This window comes from Halichoerus grypus, chromosome 1 (assembly GCF_964656455.1).
Source record: "Halichoerus grypus chromosome 1, mHalGry1.hap1.1, whole genome shotgun sequence".
NCBI classification, from domain to species: Eukaryota; Metazoa; Chordata; class Mammalia; order Carnivora; family Phocidae; genus Halichoerus; species Halichoerus grypus.
The window spans coordinates 125178015-125194882 of NC_135712.1; the positions used below are offsets into that span (position 1 = coordinate 125178015).

The 16868-nt window shown below is 46.1% G+C and overlaps 1 protein-coding gene across 1 annotated transcript in view; it reads left to right on the forward strand.

Moving 5' to 3' along the window:
* Positions 1 to 16868, forward strand: part of RAB6B (RAB6B, member RAS oncogene family) — a 61886-nt gene that overhangs the window by 33355 nt on the left and 11663 nt on the right. The window contains exon 3 of the mRNA XM_036077089.2: positions 16677 to 16730. Within this exon, the coding sequence (XP_035932982.1) occupies positions 16677 to 16730 (54 nt within the window). The remainder of the gene's footprint in view (positions 1 to 16676; positions 16731 to 16868) is intronic.

The following is a 16868-nucleotide window of genomic DNA, read 5'->3' on the forward strand; positions in this document are numbered from 1 at the left end:
GGCAGGGCAGGGCAGGGCAGGGAGGAGTGTGACTGAGCAGTTATGCAGGGCTGTGTAGGAGGTGAGTGAGGGGCCTAGGCCAAGGACAGAGACACTACAGGGCAGTAGAAGGGATGAGTGAACAGAGGGGGCTGTGGGATGCAGAAGAGGGAGGGGCTGGAGTGGGCCCTGGGTTTCTGTCCAGACACCCTGGAAGACCATCAGTGCCATCAGCACAAAGAGAAACGAAGAGTCGAGTGGGAAGGAATGATGGAACAGCCAAGCAAAGGTGTTTGAAAATGACTGTTACGTGGGGCGGACCCTCGAGTGGTTGCGCAGAAGCTGGATTCCCGAAGCTCTAAAAACTGATGAGTCTTGTGGGTTGGAGTGTAGAAGGGAGGTGGAGGACCAGATGGAGGGGCCTCTCTGCACAGAATCTAAGATGCCGCGCGTCTGCATGTAGTGTTCAGGTAACCGCCCAGCACCTGGGGGAGACAGGGATAGGATTTTCTGCCCCTGGTAGAGGTGGTCAGAGTGGGGTCACACATTCCCTTTTACCTCAGCTCGCTCTTTCTCCTTCAAAATGATGCTGCATGCAGAGGAGGCTTGGGGTCAGATCCCGGGTCTATCACTTAGCTCAGAGAGCCTGGACCAGCATCCTACTTTCTTAGTATTGCATTCTCTTTTAACCTGGAAGTTATTTGGATAGGATTTAACCCCTGTATCACCTCGACCAGTTGCCTCAAACTTTGGCAGTAAGAATGTGGTTAATTTGTATTTCGACCATAGCTCACATCGGTCTTAAAGTCTGGATGATGGAAAATCATAGGCCAGAAGTACCATTGACATAGATGTGCATTATGATATACTATGTAGGGAAGCAGAACAGAACAAAAAGTCGCAGACACCAGCACCAGCCCTCGCACCAGCTGGGTTGATGGTGACGAGCCGGCGCGAACAAGAACTCGCTAACAGAGTGTCGGCCGGGCAACCACGGGCCTCCCCACCACGCCTGCGCTTACACCCGCGCAGTGCTTGGCAGCTCCGCCAGAAGCTGCTGTGCTCGGAACTCGGACCCCGGTCCTCACTTAACTCTAGCGACAGGACGATTTTATTGTGCTCATAGAGTGGAGTAAATGCCCCTGAATGCCAGGCAGCTTGGCAAGATGACCCTGCCCTCAGAAGACCCCCTGGGGTACCACCAGTCCCCCCCTCCCCCGTGCTCCTTCTGGAAGTGACTGGTTCTGGACTGAGGGCACACCCGCCCTTGCTCTGACATCTTGTATTTCCCCTGCTCCTGTCCTCTGCCCTTCCCGCCTCTCTTTTGTTGAGCACATACAAGTTAGGAATGGGGTCACCCTCTAGCACAGAAGGCTGCCTAGTGGTGGCTTGAGAAGAGGGGTTGAGGTTTCCCAGGTGCAAGCAGTCACGGCGGGAATGAGGCGGCACAGCCGCACAATCCTGCTGTCAGGCCCTGGGCTCTTGCGCTCACTCTGTTCCTCCTTCCGCTGTGTCGGTTCCCATGTGCATGCAGGCTGGCTGTTACTGCCCCAGACATCACCTCTGCATTCAGGGCAGAAAAAGAAAGCAAGAGCTTCCCTGGAATGCCCTCCCCCCACCCCCGGCAGACTACAGCCCATGTCTTATTGGCCAGAATTGGGTCACCCCATCACCCTTAGCCTCTGGAGAGGCTGGGAAAGCAGAAGGTCACTTTGACCGTCTGTAGGCAAGCAAGGGAGTAAGAGATGGCCAGTGGGTGTTGGGTGAGTCCACCAGCAGCACCTGCTACGTTCTGTAAGTGAAAGGGACTCATGATGCAGTTCTATGCCCCAGATATCAGTGGTCTGTCCTGTTCACTGGGTAGGTTACCCTTAGATGGCTCTTAGACACCCTCAAAAGTCCACCACTTGGAGCATCTCTGTCCCTGTTAAGGAGAGGGCTTTTGTGCTTGGAGACTTTCATGGCCCTCTGGGAAGCCTCCGAGGGAGTGTCAGGCCACACATCCCCAGGCGTCTGCATCTGCGTGGCTTTTGAAGGGATTGACTGATTTTGCTGAAATTTAACCCCTTATTTCAAGTCAGAAGGTACATACTGTTTGGTTGACCTTTCAGACCCCCAGAGATAAAAAAGAGCAATTGGTATAAATACTTAAATTGGGTGGTGATGGGCACAGGCCACTCTCCAGTGGGAGGAAAGTGGCCCCAGGACTGTGCAGACTTTGAGGCTGAAGTGGCTGAAAGAAGCCAGGTACCTATGCTGTGGCCTCCTGAGTCAGCCTCCCCTCCCCCAGAGCACAGTGCTGAGCTGCTGGGGAGGACAGACCCTGCCCAGCATGTTTTCCAGAGGCTGCTGCCTTCTTCCCCCACAGTGCCCACTTGCCAATCTGAAGCCTTAAGTTTTGCCAGCCTCATTTGCATGCTAATTTGCATGACTACCCTATACTCTCATCTGACAGCTTCATTGTCAAGGGCTTGTCCTGCCCAGCTGCTTTCTGCCACTTACGAATGCTTCCCCAGCCATGGGCCAAGGCCTGGCCAAGGCTAGAAAGACACATGCACTCCTTTTCATGATTTCTCTTCCTGAGAAGAGTCTTGAGTCAATTTATGCAAATCACCATGCAGACTTCCACTGCAGACTTTATTACTGTCAGAACGTGGATGCAAAATTACATTTCACAATAAATGCACATAGCAAAAAAGATTTCAACAAGTGCCTCAGGAAACATCTCTTTTCTTGGGGATCCACTGGGCCGATGGCTCTCTTGTGCAGAGGGAGGCGTGTAATGGACCATCGTTCTGCGCCGTGTCTGAGCCCCCATTGACACTGTGTAACACCACCTTCAGAAGAAGGTGGATGGAGACATGGCTGGGAAATCTGTGTTTGTTAAGATTTCTCATATTTTGTATAAAATGAAATGCCTGCCGTTTTTCATACGCAGGGCAGTTTGGAAGCATGATATTAAAGGAATAAGTAGTGGAGTGCAGAGTGCGGCCCAGCCTCCTGGGAAGGGCAGCGGGCAGCACAGCTGAGGAGGGGAGGGGAGGATCATGGGGATCATGGACTGGCAGGAGAGCCCCCAAAATCAAGCCTGCTGCCCGTGTGTCTTGATATCCTCTTCGCATTCCTGTGGCATAGTTACCAGCAAGACTAATTTATTTATAAGAGGAAATGAAGTACAGAGAATGAATACTTTGACTCAGACTCCATGACAAGCTAGAAGAGAGATGTGGTCTCCTTTAGAACCCAGTCAGCCTTTCCTGAAGCCCTGGGAACACTAGTTTATTAATAAGGGATGTTAACAGGGATTATAAGCACAAAGTTTCCTAGAGCAAGGAAGCCTGAGAAATGTTGGGTTCCGTGTAATTGTTCATGTTTCTTTAGTGCAGGACTTCTCAGAGCCTTTACTGTGCCAGTGTGTTTTATGGCTCTCCACTAGGAGCTAGAATATGCAGCCTTTCTCAGAAACACTTGATTACAGTTTACCTTTGTCCTGTAGGTCGCTGCATGGGGATGTATTTCCCGTAGCCAGTTTGAGAAATGTGGGAGGGTCTTCGTTGCGGCGGGTTTCTACAGCTTCTCTCAGAAATCCTCTGGTCAGTTGGTCAGTCCTCATTTTTGTTTATGCAGAGTACCTGTGTGTAGTGTAACTCATGTGATCTGCAGTCCTTGAAGGAGGCTATGATTATCCCCATTTTAGAGAGGAGACGCTCACAACCCAGTGTTTTTCCAAGCGCATCACAGAGTACTCAGACCCTGTCAAAGCGTTGGCAGAGGTCACTGAAAACAGCACATGATCCCAACCAGGTCCATTTGGTGAAGGTGGGGTACTCTGCTAGCAGCATCCTCTGGGACTGGCCATGGTCAGCCCGGGGAGGTGCTGAAGGAAGCCTACATTTGCTGGCGGAAATCTGCCCTTTCCTTCTCTCCAAGGGCCTATGAAGGCTCCCAGTCACCTCAGCTTCTGAGCCTCCTGGCAGCACTAGGGCTGTGGGCATATCATGGATCTGGGCTTTACCTTCAAAGCAGAAGTGACCCTCTCCCCACCCCACACTCACCCACGCAAGCATAACACATCCATTCCTATCCACATACACATACTTGTACATGCAAATGAATATGTAGTTGCATGCACACATGTGTATCTCCGCTTGCCCGTGGGTCTACCCACACCTGTTCATCAGCACACACACCCCTTTGTGACGTGTGCTAGCCTTCAAGAGGGAGTGTGGGTTGTGGCAGGTAAGAGGGAATCACTGAGGATTCTGCCTGGGTGGCTGATTGTTCTTTTTGCTTGGTGTCCCCCTATCATCCTGTCAGATAATTTCTGTTGACCTGTTTTCACATTCGCTGTTTCATCTCATACATGCCGTCAGGCTCATCAGTGATTTTAAAATTTCAGATATTTATTTTTCAGTTCTAAGTTTGTATTTGGTTCTCCTTTATAGTTTCTCTTTCTCTGCTGAGATTTTTTTTAAATCTGTGCCTTGGTTATGAGCATATTTCTCTATATATTTGAGCATAATCGTATTAGCTACTTTAAACTATTTGCTATCTTCAGTATCTGGGTCACCTCAACATCGGTCTCCACCTATTCTCTTTTTTCTTGAATATGGTTTGCACTTCATATGCTCAGTAAATCAAGATTTTTCCTACACGTTGTGACTAATACTGTGGCTTCTGTTTGTTCCTTTGGAAGAATATTTGTTGGATCCAAATTCTCCATTCGCTTCCCTGTGGTAGGCAACGAATTAAAGCCCTATCAGATTTGTTTGTTCGTTTTGTTTTCAGATTAGGTAGGCTGCTTGGGGTCTGCTTGGGTCCTTCAGAGATTTGGGCAGCTTTCAGATGTAGAATTTGGAGTGCCCTCCCTGTGGCTTTCTCGTGTTTAGGATTTCCCACATTTTCTGGCTGTTGGGATAGCTTTGGGATCTGATTTGTTTCTCAAATAGTAAGACTGTGGGTTTCTTGCCAAATTTTAGCGACCCCTGAGCTCCAGCCAGGGCTGCCCTCAGGTGAGTGAGCAGTCATAATATAAACAGGAATTTCACCCAGGGCTGTTCCCGTTTTTTAAGTTGACTCCCCTCCAGTTTCTACCTGCTTTTGGTCCCTTTGCAGTGCCTTCAGATAATTGTTGTATTCTGTTCAGAGTTTATAATAGCAATCTGCAAGAGGGTTGGTCTGATAGGAGCTCTGCCATGACGGAAATCAGAACTCTCCCGTTCCCTCCATCTGGGCTTTTCTCCCCACATTTCCCATCCTCCACTACACCCCCATTTTCACCTGCTGGAAAGTTAGTATTCACTCGAGGACTTGCATATTTCTCTCATCTTGCCTCAGGAAATCAGAAGCAGGGTCCCCCTTCTCTTAGAGTCCTTCTCACCACACTGGTCCTTTCCATCCATCAAGGTACACAGTTCTGTGTGCTAATCTTAGCTCCTCTACAAGGTCGGAAGTGCAAGTCTGGGTCTGAAACTCTGACTAGGCATTAACCATGTGGAGGAGCATTCCAGGGCAGGGAACAGCTCCTCATGGGCAGGGACGGGGGCTCGTTCTGCTCTGTGACCAACACATAGTAGGCATTCAAGGATGAGAAAGTGAGTGAGTATTACTTACTTGCAGTGCTTGCCAGAAAGGAGCTGCCCAGGGTCTGAGAGATGGGCTCCAGCTGGCAGTGGTGTGGGGCCAACTGCTTGTGCCTTGTGTCTGGGAAAATGGATGATGCCAAGGAGCTAGAAATTTCCTGGTAACCAAGGCCCAGCCAAGGCCATCTTAAAAGTTCTTGTTTTTGCTCCGTCCTTAGAGAGCTGACTTTTGTTGTCCTTGTTAAAATGCAAATGCAGTTCCTCTTAAGTGGGCTCTGCTGAGCTATTATGGCTAATGACCATAAGAGTCTGACAATAGGAAGCCAGACAGGATGTGACCCCTGTGCAAACCCAATGACAGCTTCAGGGCGCAGTGACAGCTTCAGAAATGAAGGGATTTCGGGAAGCTGAGTAGTCAAAAGCAGAGGCTTTGCAGTAAGGGAGACCTGCATTCAAATCCGGCTTCTGCCACACAGGTCACCTGTGTGACCTTAGTTTCTGAGTGAGCCTTGGTTTCCTCACGAATAGCACCTTCTGCATACATGGGCATCTCCCTCTGTCTCGCACCCCAGGTAAGGAGTCTGCCCCTCCTTCTGGATACCACAGCCTCCTCTGGCTGATTACAGCGCAAGCTCAGAGTCTCGGCAGTTGTTTGCAAAACTTCACCGCACACATGAATTATCTGTAGGCTTATCTGGAATTCTGGTTCCAGACTGACACCCCAGAGATTGTGCCTCTGTGTGTCTGGTGGGGCTCAGGCATCTGCAAGTTTAACAAGCTCCTGATGTGTCTCTGAAGCAAGTGGGCCATGCGCTACATGTTGAGAATCGCTGAATCACTGGCCAGTAGGAGAGACTGACCGGTATGAGAGCTTTCCAGTTTCATATGGAAACTGTTAAATGAAGGGCCCTGAGGCCAACCTGAGGGCTCAGAAAATGACTTGCAGAATATGGCTTGCAGAGGAGCTGAATCTGAATAGGTTTTCAGATTGTGGAAGAACCTTCCAGAGGAGGGAACAGCATTAGATAAGGCACAGAAACACAAAGTGACAAGTGACTTGACCACAGCATTATTACTAAAGTATAAAGTAAAAGCTGGACATGAGGGAAATGAGACCAGAGGAAGTGAAGGGCAGGCCCTGAACAGTTTGTAGACCAAGTGAAGTGTTTAGACTATTTCCTAGGGACAGTGAGGGAATGAAGTGATCAGATTCATGTTTTAGAAAGATAACCCTGGTGCTGGATGACAGATGAGTTATAAGGGGAGAGCCTGAGGGCAGAGAGACCAGTCAGGGAGCTGTTGAGGTTATTCAGATAAAAGAAGTTGGAGGTCTGAACCCGGGCAGTGCTGATGGGGATGCTGAGAATGGAGAGGCGAAATGCTCCAGGGGCAAAGTCATTAGCTCAGTGATTCTCCTGATTTGAGGGAGTGGACGAGAGAGCAGGTGAAGAGCAGGGACTCGGGAGGGCTTCCAGAGGCTTGGGCACCTGGGGTGGTGGAGGTGTCGTTGCCGGAGGGAGATGATGGGCTCCGTGTGGGACACACCGTGTCTAGTGAGACGTCTAGTAAACAGTCGGACACCTGGACCTGGAGTTCAGGACAGAGGAAAGGCCTGCGATGTAGACTGAAGCTGTGAGAGTAATGAGGTCTCCTGACACAGAACAGGGAACACCAAGCAACATTTTAGGAACAGAGAAAGGAAGAAGTTCCTATAAGAGATCCATGTCAAGCACACTGCACGATAGCTGGCAAAGGCTAAGTACTCAGATGTTTCGTCATTGTTACTGTGCTTACCCCTGTTGTTGTATTAAAGGTAAATGCAAAGAACTGAAGTGCTTTACACCTAATGCTGAAAAGTGAGATTTGAGGCCATCTTCTGAGAGAGAGCCACACTGAGGATGGAAGAACGGGAGCAAGTTATGACCTATCGCTGATATGGATGGAAGTTAGGAAGTTAGGAGGTGATCAAGGACAAGTCACATGTTTTTATATTTACCCATAGATTTACCATTTGCGGTGCTCTTCTGTTCCTTCTTTAGAGATGCAGATTTCCATTCATAACATTTCCCTCTAGCCTAAAGCATTTCTTATAATTAGGGCCCACTGGTGACAGACTATCACAGCTTTCCCTTATCTGAAAATATTTTGCCTTCATTTCTGAACAAAAGTGACACTGGCTGTGGAATTGAAGGCTGACGTGATGGTGGCGGTGATGCTGTTTCTTTTGGAACTTGAAAGATGCTTTTCCCCTGTCTTTTGTCTTCCATTGTTTCTGATGAGAAATCAACCATCATTCTTGGCATTATTCCCCTTGTGTATAATGTGTCTTTCTGTTTTCTGGCTGCTCTCAAGGTTTTCTCTGTATTTTTGGTTTCAGCAATTTGACTATGACGTGCCCGGGCATGGTTTTCTTTGTATTTATCGTGTTTTAGGTTCACTGAACCTCTTGGTACCATGGTTGATGTTTCTAACCAAATTGGAGAAAATTTTAGCTGTTGTTTTTTCAAAAATCCTTTTGCTGGTTCTGTGTCCTCTATGAGACACCAATTGCATGTACAGCAGGTCACCTGATACTGTCCTCGCAGTTCTGGAGACTGTTCATTTTTATTGTATCTTTTTTTTTCTCTGTGTGCTCCAGTTTGAACAATTTATTTTAGCCTCTCTTCAAGTTCACTGACCTTTCTTCTGCAGCGTTCTAGCTGCTGTTACACAAATCCTGTGCATTTTTATTTCAGGTATTGTATTTTGTAGTGTTGAGGTTTTCAGTTTTTGTTTTTAGAATTTCCATATATCCCTCTTGAAATTCATCTTTCATCTTTTCCTTTGTATTTGTAACATACTTATAACAATTACTTTGAAGTCCTTCTCTGCTCATCCAGTATCTGGTTCATTTGGGGGTCTGTTTTCTTGATTATGGCTGGAATTTCCTCCTCCTTCACATGTCTAAATCTTGTTTTATCGCATAGTGGACATTGTGAAAACAGACATATCTTGGAGATATTGCAGGTTGGTTCCAGACCATAGCAGTGAAGTTGCATATTATGATAAAATGAAACAAGTGAATTTTTTGGTTTCCCAGTAAATATAAAAGTTATGTTTACACCACACCATAGTCTATTAGGCATATAATAACATTATGACTAAAAAAATAACATATGTACCTTAATTTAAAAAACTTTATTATTATAAAATGCTAACTGTCATCTGAGCTTTCAGCAAGTTGTAGCCATTTTGCTGGAGGAGGGTCTTGCCTCAATATTGGTGGCTGCTGACTGATCAGGATGGTGGTTGCTGAAGGTTGAGGTGGCTTTTAAAATAAGATAACGATGAAGTTTGTCACAGCAATTGACTCTTTCACAAACGATTTCTGTGTAGCATGTGATGCTGTTTGATAGCATTTTTACCCACAGTGGAACTTCTTTCAAAATTGCAGTCAGTCCTCTCAAACCCTGCTGCTGCTTTATCAACTAAGTTTATGTAAAATTCTCAATCCTTTGTTGTCACTTCAACAATCTTCACAGCATCTTCACCAGGAATAGATTCCACCTTAAGAAACCACTTTCTTTGCTCATTCATAAGAAGCAAATCCTCATCTGTTCAAGTTTTATCATGAGATTGCAGCAGTTCAGTCCCATCGTCAGGCTTCACTTCTAGATCTCTTGCTATTTCCACCACATCTGCAGTTAACTTCCTCTGCCGAAGTCTTAAACCCTCCAAGTCATCCATGAGTGCTGGAATCAACTTCCAAACTCTTGTTAATGTTTATGTTTTGACCTCTTCCCATGAATCACAAATGTTCTTAATGGTATCTAGAATGGTGAATCCTTTCTAGAAGGTTTCAATTTACTTTGCCCAGATCCATCAGAGGAATCACTAGCTATGGCAGCTACACCCTTACAAAATGTATTTCTTTAATAATAAGACTTAAAAGTCAGAATTACAACTTGATCCATGGGCTGCAGGATGGTTGTTGTGTTAGCAGGTGCAAAAACAACAATCTCATTGTACATCTCTATCAGAGCTCTTGGATGACTGGGTGCATTGTTAATCGGCAATAATATTTTGAAAGGAATCCCTTTTTGCTGAGCAGTAGGTCTCAATAGTGGGCTTAAAATATTCAGTAAACCATGTTGTGAATAGATGTGCTGTCCTCCACGTTTTATTGTTGCATTTATAGAGCACAGGCAGAGCTTAATTCTTTAGGACCCTAGGATTTTGGAATGGTACATAAGCACTGGCTTCAACTTAAAGTGACCATCTGCACTGGCCCCTAACAAGAGAGTCCTGTCTTTTGGAGCTTTGAAGCCAGGCATTGACTTCTCCTCTCTAACTATGAAAGTCCTAGGGGCGCCTAGTTGGCTTAGTCGGTTAAACGTCTGCCTTCAGCTCAGGTCATGATTTCAGGGTCCTGGGATCAAGTCCTGCATCAGGCTCCCTGCTTAGTGGGGAGCTTGCTTCTCCCTCTCCCTCTGCCCCTCCCCACTGCTCATGCTTTCTCCCTCTCTCCAATCAATCAATCAATCAATCAATAGCTAGCTATGGAAGTCCTAGATGGCATCTTCTTCTAGCATAAGGCTGTTTTGTCTACGTTGAAAATCTGTTACTTAGCCCAGCCACCTTCATTAGTTATCTTAGCTCGATCTTCTGGATCACTTGCTGCAGCTTCTGCATCAGCACTTATTGCTTCCCCTTGCACTTTGATGTTATGGAGATGGCTTCTTCCCTTAAAGCTCTGCTGGCTTCAAACTATTCTTCTGCAGCTTTCTCACCTCTCAGTGTTCATAGAATTGAAGAGAGTCAGGGCCTTGCTCTGGACAAGGCTTTGGCTTAAGGGAATATTGTGGCTGGTCTGATCTTCCATTCAGACCACTAACACTTTCTCCATATCAGCAATACGGCTGTTTTATTTTCTTATTGCCCATGTGTTCACTGGAATAGCACTTTTAATTTCCTTCAAGAACTTTTCCTTTGTGTTCACAACGTGGCTAACCGTGTGGTGCAAGAGGCCTACCTTTCAGCCTATATCAGCTTTCGACATCCTTCCTCACTAAGCTGAATCATTTCTAGCTTTAGATTTAAAGTGAGAGATGTGCAACTCTTCCTTTCACATGAACCCTTAGAGGCCATTGTGGGTTATTAATGGGACCAATTTCCATATTGTTGTGTCTCAGGGAATAGGCCTGAGGTGAGGGAGAGATGGAAGAATGGCCAGTTGGTGGAATAGTCAGAATACACACAACATTATGGATTAAGTTCACTGTCTTATATGGGTGCAGTTCATGGCACTCCAAATCAATAATAGTAGTAACACGAAAGACCACTGATCACAGATGACCATAAAAAAATGTAATAATGATGAAAATTTTGAAATATTATGAGAATTATCAAAATGTGACACAAAGACACAAAGTGAGCAAACGCTGTTGTAAAAATGGCCCCAATAGACTTGCTCTACACAGAGTTCCCACAGACCTTCAATTTGTGAAAAGCAGTTATCTGCAAAGCACAATAAAGTGAAGCATAGTAAAATGAGGTGTGCCTGTAATAAGTTGTAGAGATTCTTGGATTCTGTTACCTTCCTCTGAAGAGTGTTGAGTTTTATTTTAATAGGCAGTTAAATTATGGACAGCTTATCTTTTTTGGGGGGTGGGGGCAGGGATTATTTACCATGTTTAAATTTTGTTAAGATAAGTCACTTTGGGTTTTTCCTTCAGTCCTCTGGTGTGACCCTCAGTCCTGAGATGATACCCATCCTCCCAAAGCCAGCCCTTCTGGGTTTCCCATGGAAAGCCTGAGGTGTTTACCAAGTCTTCTAACTTATAGGACAAGGAAGTTACCTCAGGGGAAAAAATTGGTTACATGTCAGATCTCACTTTGTTCTCTTCCTTCCTTCAGATTGTAACCCCTCCATTTTCTGCCAGCTTTTGATCACTCTTCAGTGCTTAAAAATTATTTCTTATATTTTCCACAGTTTATAATAGTTATCTGTGGGAGGGTTAATTTGATAGAAACTACTCAGCCATTATTGGAAACTAAACATAGGAATATATTTTTGGGCCGAGCTGATGGTTCAGTCATTCCCAGGGACAATGCCTGTGCTTTGGCAAGAATCTGTACAGCCATGGGAAGGTCTCCTGTGGCTCAGTGGCCTAGTTTGGTGGGGACAGAGTGGTCCAGTTAAGGAACCAGATGTCTCTCTGATGTGGAAGAAGCATGGAAGTGGGACTAAAGGTGGGAGAGAGCTGGAGAGGGAGGAGGTTGTCCTCTTCCAGACTCTTTCCTCAGTACCATTCATGTGGTCAGGCTTTTGTGAGGAGCGATGGAGATAAAGTATGTGGGCCTCCAGTAATGGCGTTTATGATTGTGGAGGCCACTGAGTTGAGCTTTGCCAAGGCTTGATCCAAATAGCACAATTCTTGTCATCTGGTGACTTCTCAGTCCTCCATGGAAGCAGAAGTGGTTTGTGCCTGCATGAGGTAGATTGGGGTTGTCATTGTTACAAGAATGTCAAGAATATCACCATCGCTGTCCATGTTGCCTATCTTTGAAGGTTCTTTGTTCTGTCGGTTAGACTGTTGTTAGTCTGTGTTAAAAGAAACCCAAAATAACAGTAGCTTAATCAAAATAGAAGTTTCGTGCACTCTCACACAACAGTCTGGGTGTAAGCAGTCTAGAGTGTTGAGGTGGCTCGCCTGGGTCAGAGACTTAGGCTTCCTCCGTCTGGTGGCTCTGTCATCACTCCTATATCACCTTCGTCTGGATGGGCCAGTGTGACTCACCACCACCTGTCTTCATTCTAAGTCGCAGGAAAGGGAAAGAGGGCAGCTGTGAGCATGTCACCCCACCCCCCATGAAGGACCCATCCCAGAAGATGCATACATCACCTTCACATCCCACTGACCAGAATTTAGCCACCTACCTGCAAAGGAAGCTGGGAAATCCCATCTTCATTTGGGGCAGCCATTGAGCCATCTACACATCTAGAATCCTATTACAGTAGAAAGGGAGACTACATATCGGGGACAGCCAGCAGTCCCTGCCGCCAATCCTGAGGTCACACACCCGGTTTTCAGCTCCAGGGTCACTTTACTGAAGGACCTTGGCACTCCCTGGGGAGCCCATGGAGCACTGATGAAGTGAGAGATTTCCACCTGGCCTGCACATTTCTCCTTAAGGGTAGGGGAAGATGAGGACTGTCGTGCTTCATCCATTAGTGAATGTTGTGTGACTTAAGCCACTTGTCGATTCCAGACTTGTTCCCCAGTGACTACACCACATCGGAAAGGTGCGCCCATCTGGGGTAGAAGGAAGCCAAGTGATACGAAGCTTTCAGTGCCGACCCTTCCAGCTCTGTGCCCGACTCATAAAGTCACACCAGGCATGCCCTTTAGCTTCCCTGGCCTTTCATCTCCGCAGTAAGGGGTTGCATTGGGTTATGTCTAAGGTGTGTGTCTAGCACCCATGTTCTAGATTTGTGAGATGCCTCGACATTCCACAACTTTGCATTACAGCAGGCTTCTGGGGGGGATCCAGCCACTTTAACTCCTTTGTGGAATGAGTTGGGGGGTCCGAATATACATGAACATGCTTGCAGAGACCGTCTGGGACCTGCAGACATGGGTTTTTCTATTTCCTCAGGCTTCCCTGGCTTGTGGGTTTTTGTAATCAGAAGTCGCAGCACAGTTTCCCATACAATTAAGCTTATTTTTAATCTTATATTTTTGTTTCAAATATTCTATCTCTGCTTTTAGAACTATTACACGTTTATTGTAGAAAAAAGAGGAAATTATAATGAAGGAAGCAAAAAAAAAAAATTGCCCAGAATGGCATTATTCACACTGGTGTTATTAAGGCTTAGTGTATTCCCTTCATTTAGTATCTAAGAAAATATGAAAAATACTTCTACTTCTACTTCAGTTCATCACATTGGGATCACACTATACATGATGTTTACAACCTGCTTTTTTTCACTTGACCATTTCCTCAAATCCTTAAATATTTTTCAAGAACATGATTTTATTTATTTGTATTAATGAGCATTTTAAATTTTTTTATTATGTTAATCACCATACATTACATCATTAGTTTTTGATGTAGTGATCCATGATTCATTGTTTGCATATAACACCCAGTGCTCCATGCAGTATGTGCCCTCCTTAATACCCATCACCGGGCTAACCCATCCCCCTACCCTCTTCCCCTCTAGAACCCCCAGTTTGTTTCTCAGAGTCCATAGTCTCTCATGGTTCGTCTCCCCCTTCGATTCCCCCCCCCTTCATTTTTCCCTTCCTGCTATCTTCTTCTTTTTTTTTTTTTTTTTAATATATAATGTATTATTTGTTTCAGGTACAGGTCTGTGATTCAACAGTCTTGCACAATTCACAGCACTCACCATAGCACATACCCTCCCCAATGTCTATCACCCAGCCACCCCATCCCTCCCACCCCCCACCAGTCCAGCAACCCTCAGTTTGTTTCCTGAGATTAAGAATTCCTCGTATCAGTGAGGTCATATGATACATGTCTTTTTCTGATTGACTTATTTCGCTCAGCATAATACCCTCCAGTTCCATCCATGTCATTGCAAATGGCAAGACTTCATTCCTTTTGATGGCTGCATAATATTCCATTGTGTATATATACCACATCTTCTTTATCCATTCATCTGTTGATGGACATCTTGGCTCTTTCCACAGTTTGGCTATTGTGGACATTGCTGCTATAAACATCGGGGTGCACGTACCCCTTCGGATCCCTACATTTGTATCTTTGGGGTATATACCCAGTAGTGCAATTGCTGGGTCATAGGGTAGCTCTATTTTCAACTTTTTGAGGAACCTCCATACTGTTTTCCAGAGTGGCTGCACCAACTTGAATTCCCACCAACAGTGTAGGAGGGTTCCCCTTTCTCCACATCCTCGCCAACACCTGTTGTTTCCTGTGTTGTTAGTTTTAGCCATTCTGACTGGTGTGAGGTGGTATCTCATTGAGGTTTCCCTGATGCTGAGCGATGTTGAACACTTTTTCATGTGTCTGTTGGCCATTTGGATGTCTTTGGAAAAATGTCTGTTCATGTCTTCTGCACATTTCTTGATTGGATTCTTTGTTCTTTTGGTGTTGAGTTTAATAAGTTCTTTATAGATTTTGGATACTAGCCCTTTATCTGATATATCATTTGCAAATATCTTCTCCCATTCTGTCAGTTGTCTTTTGGTTTTGTTGACTGTTTCTTTTGCTGTGCAAAAGCTTCTTATGTTGATGAAGTCCCAGTAGTTCATTTTTGCCCTTTCTTCCCTTGCCTTTGGCAATGTTTCTACGAAGTTGCTGTGGCTGAGGTCGAAGAGGTTGCTGCCTGTGTTCTCCTTTAGGATTTTGATGGACTCCTGTCTCACATTTAGGTCTTTCAACCATTTTGAGTCTATTTTTGTGTGTGGTGTAAGGAAATGGTCCAGTTTCATTCTTCTGCATGTGGCTGTCCAATTTTCCCAAATCACCATTTGTTGAAGAGACTGTCTTTTTTCCATTGGACATTCTTTCCTGCTTTGTGGAAGATTAGTTGACCATAGAGTTGAGGGTCCATTCCTGGGCTCTCTGTTCTGTTCCATTGATCTATGTGTCTGTTTTTGTGCCAGTACCATACTGTCCTGATGATGCCAGCTTTGTAATAGAGCTGGAAGTCCGGACTTGTGATGCCACCGGCTTTGCTTTTCTTTTTCAACATTCCTCTGGCTATTCGGGGTCTTTTCTGGTTCCATACAAATTTTAGGATTATTTGCTTCATTTCTTTAAAAAAAGTGGATGGTATTTTGATGGGGATTGCATTGAATGTGTAGATTGCTCTAGGTAGCATTGACATCTTCACAATATTTGTTCTTCTAATCCATGAGCATGGAACATTTTTCCATTTCTTTGTGTCTTCCTCAGTTTCTTTCATGAGTATTTTATAGTTTTCTGAGTACAGATTCTTTGCCTGTTTGGTTAGATTTATTCCTAGGTATCTTATGGTTTTGGGTGCAGTTGTAAATGGGATCAACTCCTTAATTTCTCTTTCTTCTGTCTTGTTGTTGGTGTATAGGAATGCCACTGATTTCTGTGCATTGATTTTATATCCTGCCACTTTACTGAATTCCTGTATGATTTCTAGCAGTTTGGGGGTGGAGTCATGATTTTAAATGGCTACCAAGGATTCTAATCACATGGGTGTGCCATGCTGTATAAGTGTCCTGGACGTTCAGGCTATGTCTGAGTCTTCATTATTATTAACTGCATAGCAGTGACATCTCCATTTCACGCCAACAGCATCTTAGCTCTTATCATAGATGCTGTGGGCAGGTGAGCCCAGAGAGGTTAGGTGGCCTGCCCAAGGTCACACAGTGAGTGAGTGGTGGGTCCTGGCCATCTGGCCACAAGGCTGACTGCACCCTGCCCAGCCGCCTCTCCCCAGTGCCAGGAAAGAGAGTGCACAGGTGTGGCCTAGGTATGCTGGGGTCAGTTGGCTCCTGATATGTTGGTTTGGGTAGGAAAGGGTCAGTGGGGTCTCCCAGAAAGATGCTGCTCTGGGTGGTTTGTGATGGCCTGAGGAAGGCCAACTGGTCTCTGCTGCCCACACAGCAGCAAGCTGCCCTGCTGCCCACTCCGCCCCTGCCTGCTGGGGGCAGTGGTGAACTCGAGCCTGGGTATCTGAATTCCAGCAGCCTCGCGGGGAGGCTGTGAGGGTGGGAGCCGGTGAGGTCAAGCAAGCTTGGGCAGGGAGACCACCCAGTTCCTTGTTCCTCGAGGCCTCCACCTGAGGAGGGCAGGAGATACACCTGCCAGTGGCCTTGACCCTGGGGAAGCCTCCTCACCTGGTCCTCTTGTCCCCTTCACAAAGCACTTTTGTACCTCCCTGAAAACCTGTCCTCATCCTTACTTAGCTCCACCCCACTTCCTCTGAGAGCCCTGACTGGGTTCACTGTTGAGCGTGGGGGGCAGGCAGGGATAGCAGCGCAGGACCTGCCTGAGGCTTGGCATGGCTGTCCCCTCTCTAGCTGGCTATCACTGTCTGGATCGCTGAGCTTTTGCCCCTTTGCCTGGAAGACTTTTCAATTTTAACCTTTCCATGTTTTTCTCTAATAGGCCACCATTGGGATTGACTTCTTGTCAAAAACCATGTACTTGGAGGATCGTACGGTGAGTGCCTGACTTTAGAACAGAAGCACAGGGAGGGCTCCTTTGGACTTACCAGCTGGAGCCTTTAGCCGGGCACCACTGAGAGAGCCCCTGCCTACCGCAGAGCTGGCAGGGGCCGCGTCCCAGGCCCGGGGCCCT